This window comes from Cryptosporidium andersoni (assembly GCF_001865355.1).
Source record: "Cryptosporidium andersoni isolate 30847 chromosome Unknown contig_22, whole genome shotgun sequence".
In the NCBI taxonomy this organism is placed as follows: Eukaryota; Apicomplexa; class Conoidasida; order Eucoccidiorida; family Cryptosporidiidae; genus Cryptosporidium; species Cryptosporidium andersoni.
This window is the reverse complement of record NW_027122871.1, coordinates 90,710-103,682: the sequence shown is the minus strand read 5'-3', so window position 1 is coordinate 103,682 and position 12,973 is coordinate 90,710. Positions and strand designations below refer to the sequence as shown.

General features: G+C 33.5%; 6 protein-coding genes across 6 annotated transcripts; 4 read left to right on the top strand and 2 right to left on the bottom strand.

The window, feature by feature from the left end:
• Positions 1 to 21: 21 nt before the first annotated feature.
• Positions 22 to 1,257, top strand: cand_029860 (uncharacterized protein; the record flags this gene model as incomplete). Its single annotated transcript, XM_067213213.1, has 1 exon — positions 22 to 1,257. One exon carries the CDS (start codon positions 22 to 24, stop codon positions 1,255 to 1,257), a length of 1,236 nt encoding a protein of 411 aa, XP_067067587.1.
• Positions 1,258 to 1,393: 136 nt separating this feature from the next.
• On the top strand, positions 1,394 to 2,776 carry cand_029850 (uncharacterized protein; the record flags this gene model as incomplete). Its single annotated transcript, XM_067213212.1, has 1 exon — positions 1,394 to 2,776. The coding sequence occupies one exon, from the start codon at positions 1,394 to 1,396 to the stop codon at positions 2,774 to 2,776; it is 1,383 nt and encodes a 460-aa protein (XP_067067586.1).
• Positions 2,777 to 3,456: 680 nt separating this feature from the next.
• cand_029840 (uncharacterized protein) lies at positions 3,457 to 8,109 on the top strand (the record flags this gene model as incomplete). The annotated part of the gene is made up of 1 exon (XM_067213211.1): positions 3,457 to 8,109. The coding sequence occupies one exon, from the start codon at positions 3,457 to 3,459 to the stop codon at positions 8,107 to 8,109; it is 4,653 nt and encodes a 1,550-aa protein (XP_067067585.1).
• Positions 8,110 to 8,297: 188 nt separating this feature from the next.
• On the top strand, positions 8,298 to 9,495 carry cand_029830 (uncharacterized protein; the record flags this gene model as incomplete). The annotated part of the gene is made up of 8 exons (XM_067213210.1): positions 8,298 to 8,367; positions 8,461 to 8,483; positions 8,554 to 8,593; positions 8,652 to 8,680; positions 8,739 to 9,038; positions 9,096 to 9,220; positions 9,283 to 9,355; positions 9,412 to 9,495. 8 exons carry the CDS (start codon positions 8,298 to 8,300, stop codon positions 9,493 to 9,495), a joined length of 744 nt encoding a protein of 247 aa, XP_067067584.1.
• A 25-nt stretch (positions 9,496 to 9,520) lies between these two features.
• On the bottom strand, positions 9,521 to 9,866 carry cand_029820 (uncharacterized protein; the record flags this gene model as incomplete). The annotated part of the gene is made up of 2 exons (XM_067213209.1): positions 9,521 to 9,748; positions 9,801 to 9,866. 2 exons carry the CDS (start codon positions 9,864 to 9,866, stop codon positions 9,521 to 9,523), a joined length of 294 nt encoding a protein of 97 aa, XP_067067583.1.
• Positions 9,867 to 10,137: 271 nt separating this feature from the next.
• cand_029810 (threonyl-tRNA synthetase family protein) lies at positions 10,138 to 12,369 on the bottom strand (the record flags this gene model as incomplete). The annotated part of the gene is made up of 1 exon (XM_067213208.1): positions 10,138 to 12,369. The coding sequence occupies one exon, from the start codon at positions 12,367 to 12,369 to the stop codon at positions 10,138 to 10,140; it is 2,232 nt and encodes a 743-aa protein (XP_067067582.1).
• Between the last annotated feature and the right edge of the window lie 604 nt (positions 12,370 to 12,973).

The window sequence follows — 12,973 nt, the reverse complement described above, 5'->3', positions numbered from 1 at the left end:
GTTAATCTTAAGTAGAAGTCTATGTCAGATAAATACAATCAACATAATCCTACTTATGGACAGATACTTCCTAATATGACACTAGTAGCTGATGACGGTGATGATATAAATCCTCATATACCCCAATTTATTGCGAAAGTTCCATGGTATTTAACTCAGGAAAAGAAAACTTTACAACACCAACGTTTGGTTAAGTTTTCTGAGGAGATGGGCTGTGATTCTAAGGTAAAAAGGGGAACAAAAGACACTAAGCCAATTAAATATCGTAAAGGAGCCTGTACAAACTGTGGAGCTTCAACTCACAAAGTTGTAGACTGCTTAGAGAGAACAAGAAAAAGAGGTGCAAAGTGGACAAATACAGACTTATGTGCAGACGAACATATTCCACAAAATTGTATGAAGGAAAGAAATCTAGATGCAAAGAGAGATAGATGGAATGACTTTGATCCTAGAGATTACAAATATGTAATTGAGGAATTCGAGGCTATGGAAAGATTATCTAAAGAAAGGAGGATGAAGAAAATTGAAAAGATTTTGTCTAATGATTATACAAGCTCATTAGAGACTAGTATATACTGTAAACATAATAGTTTTAATAGTTACAACTTAGATGATGATACTGTGATTAAAGACTTTGATGACAAAACATTTGGTAATAAAGATGATAAAACAAGAACCACCATAAAGAATTTAAGAATACGCGAGGATACTGCAAAATACCTTATAAATTTGGACACTAACTCGGCATTTTATGATCCAAAGAGTAGATCAATGAGAGGTAATCTTGTGAAAGGTTCTTCCAATTCTTCACAAGATGTATATCAAACATCAGAAGAGCCCCTCGAAATCATTAAAATGGAAGCATTTGCATGGCATAAATACAAGCATGGTGAAACAGTTCACTTACAGGCTCAGCCTACTCAATTAGAGATGCTTTATAAAGAGCACTTAAGTAGGGCAAATTATGAAGCAAACACTGTACGTAATAGATTAAGTGACTACTATGGAGGAGCTGAATATATTGTAATTAAGGATAGTTGTCAACAGACCAAATTAGGAGATTATTTTGAAGATAATAATGAGGAAGTTTTAGAACATTCTCATAGTTGGAGGTATTCAAATTCCAAATACGTAGAGGATGACTATATTGCAGATCATTCATCTGTATGGGGTTCATATTATAATATTCACTTAAAAAAATGGGGTTTTCGTTGCTGTAGGCAAACAAATAAACTCTTATCTTGCTCTAATGTATAATCTTTTCTTACTTATTTTCTTAAAAATATACTAGGAAATCTAACATTTCAACATACTTAAGCTGGTTTAAGCGCGAGGCACGTTGACCGCAGATTGACAATCCGGAGTGTTCTTTGAATTTGGATTCTCAAAAGTAATGAACTCTCCAAGCTCTTTATCTTCAGATAGTAGTGACTGGGACAACAATTGGGATATCCAGTATAATATCCCTATTTATTGTGAGCATAGAATCCAAGGAGATTTAATAACTTCTTGTCACTGGCTATCGTCTCATAATGATGGAGAGTCTCTAGATCCAAATTATTCCTCAAAAAACTATGAAGAATTTAAATTACCTGAATTCATTAATCCTATTAAAACAGTTCCTGGGCAATATATAGAGAATGATTACCAAGTTAAATTTGAAGATAGCGTAAATTCAGTTACTGACAACTCAGGGGAAACAACTTTTGCCAGTATATCCACCCCATCCTGTGCCACCCATAAATTGCAGTATTGTGCAAGGTTATTCATGGAATATATGGAAGAAGACATATCAAAACTAATGTGGTCTGTTGAACAGCAGTTTCAGGAATGTGTTATGACAAAAGACTCAAAAAGACAAAGAAACCATGGATTCAGCTTGGAAGAAATAGCTGAAATAAATTCAGTTGAACAGAAGAAGTACAAACTTCACATCATTATAGGGATTTTACAGCATATTGCACTCATGATAGAGAAAGTAGCCATGGTTGAACTCTCAAATGCTAAAGATGAGCTAGAAAAAATGCGTTTTTTACGTTCCAATATTAGTGAAGCTTTTTTGAAACTTCAAAATGAAAATTCTGTTGAAGAATCTATTGTTTCTGATTATTTAAAGTGGTATGATTTTCCGAGAAATAATATTGAGATAGGTAAAGTCAGGAAAAGCAAGCGAATTCAAGCGAAAGTTATTGAGGAAGAAGCAAATGCCTATGATTCTACTCCAAAAAGTGAATTACTTCATATACACTCAATACAAGATGAAACGAATCAATATTGTTTCTGCAAACTCAGTGTGCTAGATAATATGATTAGATGTGAGTCAGGGTCTAATTGTATATTTGGTGTTTGGTTCCACTTCATGTGTGTCAAAATATTTAGTGAGCCGCAAAGTGCGTGGTTTTGTCCTGGGTGTATAAAAGATGAGAATTATCGTCCTTTATGGGAACCTATATTAAGGAAAGTTCCCAATTTCAATAACTGTGTTTCAAAAGGTGGTGGTGAGTCAGCAGAATTAGAAGAGATTCAGATACCAAACATTCATAAAAAGAAATCTACTGAACGAAAAAGAAACAGAAGTTTGGATGGTTGCACTAGGAAGAAAAGTTCTAAAATTATTAATAATTTGAGATATAAGACAACCAAATTTGAAAGTCAAAGGGAATATTCTGGTTTATCTGTTGATAAACTTGATAGGAAAAATCAATCATCATTGCAAGAGTTTGTATTAAATGTTACTCGCCAAGGTCCTGACACTTTACAAGCAATATTGAAATGAAGTATAAAGCCTGTTTTCTTTCCATTTATACCTGTTAACTCACTTTTAAGGCACAAATCATAGCGAGATTAATTAGACACTACCAATATGGGCTCATGCTACATAAGAATAGAATTTACAATCTTCGAGAGGATTTATACAAGGAGCACCAATTTGAAATTTACTAGGCAGTTAATTTTTATTATATCTCGAGGTAAACACTACTATAATTCAAGGTTAGTGTAGACTTACTACTTGTCACTTTCTCAATAATCTCTTAAAATTCATTAGTTCATTCAAAGATAGGAAATTACACCCCACCTAGTTACATGTTAAAGCTCTGTTTCGATTGAGTAAATTAAATAATTTCTGACTTCTGTTTACTTCTTAGAAATGAACAAGTATATATATATAAAGTACAATTAGTGGTAAATTTGAATTTTTGTCAAATAGTTGGTTTTAGTTTCAGTAGAACTTATCCACAATCAAGTTTGAAAATATCTCCTTAGGTCAATATTACCGGTTTTTGCATGTCGCATGCAATACTGCTTCGTACCGGTGTTTTCCAGATGCAGTAACTACAACTTATACTTAGCTACTATCTTAAGAATATATCGATGGATTTGTGACTTTTTTTCTGTTGCAGTGTGAAGGTATCTATTTTACTGACATTCATTCAATCGGAAGTATCTTTAAGAGAAATGAGACGGAGGGAATTATCTTTTTTAGTCATATTGTACTGTATACTAACATTTACTGATTGTATAGTGCAGAGTGATTCAAATTACTATTTCTTTAGAGCAGCAGAATCTACATCTACATTAGTAGGAACATCTTATAATGGAGAATATGATGCAGTAAATGCACTCACGCCTAGTAGTAGTGAATGGCGTTCTGCAAGTGGATTAACATCAGATCAACAAGTAATCTTTATGGCAAACCTTCCCGCAACTGCTAGGGTTATTGGTATAAAAATTATTTGGAGTTTTAGTCCGAAAGAAACGCAAATTCAAATATCCCCTGATGGTATCAATTACCATATTACTATTCCATTCCGTCACGCAACACAAAATTTAAAAGAATACACCGAAGACTTTATATTTGATCATTCTCAAGATATTAAAGCTATAAAGGTTCAAATGCGAGGTAATATAAACGAGTTCATTGGAATTAGACAAATTGTTGCAATAGGAAATGGATCACCTCTTGCAATGATAATATCTGGTATAACTGATCCAAAAGGTGATAATTGCCTACAAGTTTCTGGTGGTAGAATTCAACAGGAATTTGCACCGGTTGAATTAGATTCATGTGTTTATGGTATAGCAGCCGGGGATGGCCGTGAACTGTGGAAGATTAGACCAAATGGCCAAATTGTCAGCGCCCTAAGTAATCCTCCAAAGTGCTTAGTTGTTGCAAATGGTGACTTATCTCATGAATCTCCACTGGTAATTCAAGATTGTGAATTAGCAGAACAGGCTCAAGATGGTAGATCATATTGGAATTTTAATGATTTCTCTCAGTTGCATGTAAAAGGAACAAATGCATGCATTTATCAAAAGAACGTAGTTGGAAATAGTGTTGGTGTGACCATATTACATCTTAATGGAACTGCCTCTTCAGTTATGGATGCACTGCATCTACCTGAATCTGCTTTTGATGGAGATATTGCAACTTATTGGGTTTCTGCTGCATTTGATGACGCATCAGAACATAGGGTAGCGATGGATTTATCAACTGGAAGTAAGTATGAAATAAGAAATATTCGAATAGATTGGGAATTTCCACCAATTTCATATGCAATTGTTGCCAATATAGATGGAAGTATAACAGAAGTGACTAGAGTTGAAGGTAATCCATTGAACATAACTTTAAATGATATGGGGGGTATTACTACCAGTCATATTAGAATAATAATGGAAAAACCACATCCTCGATATGGAAAATTTTCAGGCAAATATTTATATGGAATAAGAGAAGTTGAGGTTTTAACTAATAACTTGAACTCAGTTATAACATTTTGCAAAGATGCTGCAACAAGTAATGATGCTAGAGATAAATATTTTTTAAATTATGTTGAAGAGTTTAATGCAAAAGCATCTGATATGGTTAAGAGTGCAGCAAGAGATGTACTATTAAGAACAAGGAATCTTGGGTCTTTAAGTGATAGAATAAATATATTATTACCCTCAGTTGAAGAGTGTTATTCTGAAAAAAGAGATTATCTTGATAGGTTAGAAGAATATAGAAGTGAAGCAAAAAGGCTTACAGAAGAGCTGGAAATAATTCAAGGAGATAGTACAGAGTATTTAGAAAACAGACAAATGGGTGATGTATTTACTATTCCAGCTGAAGATTGTTATGCAATAGCTGCAAAAAATCCAAGTGCCGTTTCAGGATTTTACTGGATTTTACCTCGATGTGCTCCTGAACCATTAAGAGTGTGGTGTGATATTAAGCATGGTGCTTCTTATTACATTTGGAATAATAATGCTATACCAGGAATGTCAACATTTATCTCATCTGTTTCAGATATAAGACGTTCTTGTTCTCAAGTTGGTTTGGAACCACTAGTGCTACATAGTGCAGAACAAATTGCTAATATAAGAATAGCTTTGAACAAAATGGGCTTTAAAATGGCTGAAGGTAGTGGCATACCACTAGCTGTTGATTATGGCTGCAATCATGGAAAATGTTCCGGGTCATTCCAAGATTTAAATGACGGAAGCAATGATTTGTCAAGTTTGGTTTTATCACTTGCTTCACCTGAATCAACAGCTACATCATTATTCGGCAATGACGCAGTTGGTCTAGGATTCAGTGAAAATTACTTGAGCTTTTTTGACTTAAAAACCTCAGATATAGTTGGAATAGTATGTTCAACGAATGTCCTATTAAGTCAAAAGCAAATAAATCATGTGGATATTGATTGTAATACAGTTGCATATAAAAATCCCATTTTTGAAGGACCAATAAATACTAATATTGTTGTACAGTGTCCACCAGGTTGCTCAGAATATGATACTCCTGTATTCGGTAATAATGGGTTATACTCAGAAAAGAGTTCTGTATGTCGTGCTGCTATCCACTTTGGAGTGATTTCATCGGAAATAGGTGGAATATTTAGTGTTGGTTTAGAAGGACCAAAAAATTCTTTTGATAGTTCATTAAGGAATGGTATAAACTCCAAAAGCATTGCTGGAAGTCCTAATAGGAGTTTAAGGGTCGGTCCAATTGCTAAAGATTGCCCAATAGATATATTTTCAAAATCATCAACTGCATTTTATCAAGTAGGATTTTCGAATACCTTACAAGACAAAAAATATGAATCCTTACATATAAAGACAACTTTACATGATGAACAATCATTTATTAAAAGAAATATGTTTGAAATAATTAATACAAATCCTTATATTGCAGATATTTTGAGAGAAGCCTCCAACTATATTGATGAATCTTATGGAATAGATCCATTGATAACTACAGCAACTCAGGAACAATCAATGGTAGCTACTACAGAATTGAAGAAAAGACTTAAACCAATCGAGTCCTTAGTGAAAAGTCAATCACCAAAAATTTTAGATGTAGTTAATGAAGTTGATGACATAGCAAACGATCTACTGAAGGTAACAGGAATATATCAGTCAATTCTAAAGGAGTTGATTGATAAATTAGATGATGTGGAGTCAATTCACTCTTCTCAAATTGGCTTTCAAAGCTTTAAATTGGACTATAAGGAAATGCCATTTGAACATACATTTTTGGTCTACGATATGCCAAGGACACAACGAGGACCCAGTGACTGGGGATATACAACTACTCCAATAAATGGAAGATCAAAAGTTTTAGGTCAAAATTCGCCAATATCTGGATACTCAAATCATTATCCTAGAGGTACATATGTACAAGTGAAATATAGGAGATTTTTTGATTTTGATTTTAGTGTTGATGTATATCCTCCTATATCTGGGGTTTTTGGAATTGGATTTAGAATTCGTGATTTTTCAAATATGTATCTGCTTGAATTTAATCAAGAAGAAGAAACTGTGAGATTAATACGTATAAAAGATGGGATAACATATATTTTAGATGATCAAAATCTCAGCTTAAAGGAGAAGGAATTCTCTACAATAAAAATAACAGCTCAACGAGATCGCATATATATATTTATTGGTAATGTAAATATGAAAGTTTTAGATGAAGGACTATTGTCAGGTACAATTGGATTTTATAGCAATGGAGTTGCAGGTGGTGTTTACTTCGACAATATTGAAGTTCGTGCAATGCCATGCAAGAAATTCTTCTTTTCTTCTCCACCAAGGTCTCCAAGATGTTCTAACTTTAAGCAATGCTACTTGTCAACTTTAGAATCAACTTTTGATACCAAAAATCAAGGAGATAACTGGGAGTATAAAAAATTGTATAAAGGAAGAGCAAATGTATTGATGCAATCTTCACCACTTGATACTAGAATAATGTTAAAAGAGTCACACACATGTAAAGATGGATATTTTTCATTTGATTTTTACCCAACTTGTGGTGAGGGTGTAGTTTATGGAATATTTCGTTATTTGGATGGAAATAATTATCACAAACTTGAGATTAGACATAAAGAAACTAAATTACTAAAACAAGAGGATGGATATGAAATTCAATTAGCATTATCTAGAACTGGATTCTCTTTAGACAAGTGGAATACATTATTAATTAATTTTGAAAAGAAAGTAATCTATATATATAAGACAAGCTATAACGGTGATAATGAACTTTTGCTTGTAGCCAACTCCAATACTACAAATAATGAACATGGAAGAATTGGCATTGGTTCTTCAAATTGCACAAATGTAGCATTTGATCATTTATCTATAAAACCATTCTATGTCAACATTAGGAATGATCATTCGGGATTAAAGCAGGAAAATGAGGAATCAATTTATTCATCTTGCATAGGTAAAAGACACACTCTGGAGAGGAAGGAGCATTGTGAAACAATATTTCACAAATCTCATCAAAAGGTATCATCTTGTTTGAGTAACTACTGCTCTACATGCTGCAACTTCTATACAAATATATTAGATAAAAAGTACTACGACAATTGCAATACAAAATGCTCCGAAGATAATTTGACTGTAGAGGATTCAGTCCGCAATCATGTATTATTATTGGCAAAGTGCCTCTCCAGAACAGGGAAAAGTTTTGACTTGTGCTCAGAGAAAGACAATTCATGTGCAAAAAATATCTGTGATCTGTGCTGTGAAAGTTCAACCAACAATATGGATGTAGATATACATCGCACTGTAGTATCTGATTGTCAAGCTCAGTGCTATTATAAATTTGGAGGAACAAATGAATAGTAAAAAAGACTAAATAAAAATTAAATATATAGTGAATACTATTGAAAACAAATTTGTCTCCAGTTCTCTTTCTATTTCATCTGTCATAATCCTACATGTGTACGTATTGTCTTTTAACTTATTAATACTTCTAAACCTACAAATTTTGGAGAACTAAAAACTTGATAGAATTTGCATCTCTTTAATTAATGCCATCAAATAGAAAATATAAGGAACTGGGTGAGGATAACCTTGTAAATTTCTTGCCAATTTGGGAGGGTAAGTATTCTTATTTTTTACTTAGAAGTTCCAAGATATAGAACTGAATATAGTATTACACAAGATGACTACTTTTATTCTAAAATTTTGTAGCTGTAACTTCTTTTAGAGAGAAGGTAATTTTAATAGGTACATATCGAGTAGCTGATGTATGATTGATTCATTTCTGTTTACTGATAAAATTAGAATATTGCTCCAGTAGACATTTATGGATGTGAGACATTTGGTAAGTGCTGAGAATTACATCAAATAAGATATATATCACTTTTGAATAATCTGATTAGCTGATATTAGTTTACCAGATGATGAACGGGTAAGTAAGAGTAAAAACAATTAGTAGTATGAACAAAAGCTTACATAGTTTTTTTTAGCACTTCCATATCTTGGTTTCTACCCTTCTGTCAAGTCAAACAAAGGATGAATCTACAGCTGCTTGTATGAATCGTTTGAAGAAACATGGGTTGACTCCTCAGATAATATGTGAAATGTCTATAAACTCCTTGACGAAAATTCTTTATGGTGTTGGTTTTCACAATAATAAAGCAAAATACCTAAAGGAAGTTTCTAAAATAATTATTGAAAGCTATTCAGGAAAAGTTCCTGACAAATATGAACAATTAATTAGCCTTCCAGGGATAGGCCCCAAAATGGCGAACTTAGTATTACAGACTGTGAGTTTATAATATTTATTTCACTTTCAGCAATTCAGCAATTTACAATATTTATAGGCTTTCAACAAGGTAAATGGGATTTCAGTAGATACCCATATGCATCGCATCTTTAATCGTATTGGATGGGTGAAAACTAAGTCACCAAGTGAAACAAAGTATCATATGGAAAAGAGGCTACCTCAGTAAGTAAAGTCCTAATACAAGCTTTGTTAAAGCATCTTATGTACTTCTTCATCTCATAAAGTTCCTATTGGAGACTTGTTAACAAGGTATTTGTAGGGTTTGGACAAATAATATGTAGACCAGTTAATCCTAAGGTAACTTAAATGTAGCATGTAAATATATCTATCCTAATGCTCAACTATTTCTTCAGTGCAATGAGTGTGTCATCAGGGCACTTTGCTCTCATGGACGAAGAAGGCATAAAACAGATATTATAGAAGTGAAGTACGAATAACTTCTAAATAACTAGTTAATATTCTCTAAAGTGTAGACCTAATACTACTTTGAGTATCTATAGTTTCCGATGCTCCTGAGTCTGCAAATAGTACAGCATTTTGATTTGGAACGCTGGTCTTACTGCCTATGTCATGCCAAGCTGGATTCACCTCGTAATATCTTCTTATACAATTCTCTTTTAAGGGGTATACACTGTCTTTCACAACTTCTTTTGTAGCAATTAAGGCAGTGCGGAATTGATTTCCTAACAACTTTTATCAACATTAATCTTGAATTTCCCTTTGTCAACAGCTCGTAACTTACCCCAAGTCCATTTAGTATAGTTTCAAAAGCTACTCCACATGTTCCCTTTTTCTTATCAGAGGTCATTGATTTCTAAGTACCATATGAAATTCATTCAATTCATTCAAATGATCGTTTTGTATAAGACATTAGGGGGGTTTGCGTACACGTCGCACATGCATTTTCAATTATCCACGATCTACAATTATTTTTGTTGATACGTGGATCAATTATACCAATAGTAATTCTAAAGGTATACCAATTAAAAAGAGAACATTTTTAGCTTCGTAAAAGTAGAAATTAGTAACATCTGATTTCTTTCAATCTAAGCCTTATTTACTCAATGTTATACTACATATTAGATTTTATCTGACCTCGGAGGTCCTAATAATTTAAATTCTGCAATCAAGTCACTAAGAGTTATATTGCGTTGGGAAGTTGAAGAGTCACGAGATCTAACAGTGATAGATCTACTCTTCGCCTCATTCTCACCTACTATAAGCATAAAGTTCCACTGTAATAACTGAGCCTCACGGATTTTTTTATTAATTGTCGAGCCGCTGTAATCTGCACCTACATCATACCCCATATAGCATAGTTCACTTTCAATTGATTTGGCATAGTCATGGCTCTTCTCAGATATAGGAAGTACTATTGCTTGTCTTGGTGATAGCCAAAATGGTAATTTTCCACCCGTATTTTCTAAAATAACAGCTACCATTCTCTCTATACTACCTAGAATGGCTCTGTGAATAATAACTGGTCTCTTGTATCCTGGTTTTAGTCCCTCATCCAAGTTATGATCACCTCCTTCAGTAAGAATATTATCATCAGATCTATACTGAAGATTGAATCTAATTGGTAGCTGAAAATCTAATTGAATAGTGCCACATTGGTGAGGACGTTTAAGTGCATCCCAGAGCATAATATCAATCTTCGGACCATAAAAGGCACCATCTCCTTCGTTCACTTTCCATTGGTAACCCGTTCTATTCAATGCAAGTTTTAGTGAGTTTTCAGCATCTTCCCATTTCTCACGAGTTCCTAAGTGTTCTTTTGGCATTGTACCGAGATATAGGTTGAATGAAAATCCCAATTTATCATAGACAAAAAACAAAAATTCGAGTGCAGCAAATACCTCAGATTGGATTTGTTCAGTTGTACAAAAGATATGGGCATCATCCTGCTGAAATCTCCGAACTCTAGTTAACCCATTTAGGGCTCCAGATAATTCATTGCGATGAAGTACACCAAAATCTGCCATTCTAATTGGTAGCTGTCTGTACGATGGATTCATATGACGAAAAATAATACAGTGACCAGGGCAATTCATAGGTTTAAGACCCCATTCCTTTTTTTCTACTTCAAAGAGAAACATATTTTCCTTGTATGCAAAGTAATGACCCGATGTTTTCCATAAGTCACAACTGAAGATATTCGGTGTAACTACTTCTTCAAAACCACGTATACGATATTCTGATCGGATAAATTCAATCATTTTATTATATATCCTCGCTCCCGGTGGAAGCCAAAAGCATGATCCTACTGAGGCATTTGTATCAAAAAAAAATAGATTTAGACTTGAGCCGATAACTCTATGATCACGTTTTTTAACCTCTTCTAAAAATTCAATATAATCATCTAAACTTTTTTTATCAGGATATGATATACCATAAACGCGTTGCAAACTATCATTTTCCGTGCATCCCAGCCAATTACATGCAGAATTCTTTGTGATCTTAAAGGCCTTTATTATTCCAGTATGTGGCACATGAGGTCCCATACAAAGGTCAATAAAATTGCCACATCTGTAAACGGTAGTCTTTCCATCCTCAGGAACTTTAGATGATATTAGAGAGAGTTTGAAGGGATTATCTTGAAAAAGTTCTAATGCTTCTTCTTTTGAACAAACTAGTCTTTCAAAGGACTGTTTTTCTGATATAACTTTCTTAGCATATTGTTCAATAATTGGGTAGTCATCTTTTGATACACTATTATTACCCATATATGAATCATAGTAAAAACCGGGAGATAGTGCTGGGCCAATTGTTAATAAACTCCCAAATTCATTCTCCATACACTGACCTAAGATGTGAGCAGAAGAGTGCCAAAATACACTTTTTGCTTCAAGGGTATCAAATTTAAGTAGTTTTAGTTCACAGTCAGCTTCTAATGGTCTCGTCATATCCCAAAGTTTCCAACCTTGCATATCTTTATCATAGTTCGAAGTTGGACAATCTTCAAAATCAGTTTCAACTACAGATATATTTGACTCTATTGGTGTTACATATCTTATATTTGCTACTATGCATTCTTCTACAAGTCTTTTAGATATAGTCTTAGCAATATCCATTGGTGAAGTTAGAAATCTTATACCAGACCTAATACTTCCATCAGTAAGAGTTATAGAGATAGGATCATTCCTAGCTGCCATCTCTTGAATCTCCTTGTCTTGTTTAGTATATAATACTTTAAATAAAGAAAGCCTCCGATCAATAAATGTAGGGTTTTTACAAAGTTCAAAGTCACCACATATTAGCCTATTAAGTTGTAGTGACTTTGCAGTTCCTTGTTCCGCTCTCCTGTTCATATTATAAATAATTAAAAAATTTAAGAGCTTAAAAAAAAGAAGTGATTCTTAAGATATATTGGATAAAGAAGTTTCAGTATTTCAGTAAATTTATAGTAGACTTATGTCACAGTTACTATACTTAGACAAGAACATTATAGTTTACGAGCGCACTCTTCACCCAGTAGTTAAAGGGTCTAACATCGGTAAATGAGCGCAAACATAAAAGTAGCAAAAAAATATAGAAGGGGGGGAGTAATCGTATTGCGGAGGTAGAATATAGTTCATTGGTAATTCTACCTTCTTAAAAAGCTATATTCAATTTTGCTTACATCTTACCTTTAATTTATACTTCATGCAGTGCATAAGACCACTCTCTTAGCTTCATTTTGTCCTTTGATAGTTAGATAAGATAGTACAAGTAAATTGTTTGGAATTACTGACAATATATAAATTTAGTTGTTCCAAAAAAGTAGTATAAAACCATTTTGCATTGTGATGTTTGTGATCTCTGAATATAAGATACATACAATAAGACGGGATACATGACACTCGTACTGATCTAGCCATGTGGGTTTAGCAGTGGAGGGTTTGCCGCGCCTTTCCACTTAGAAGATAGGCTAAT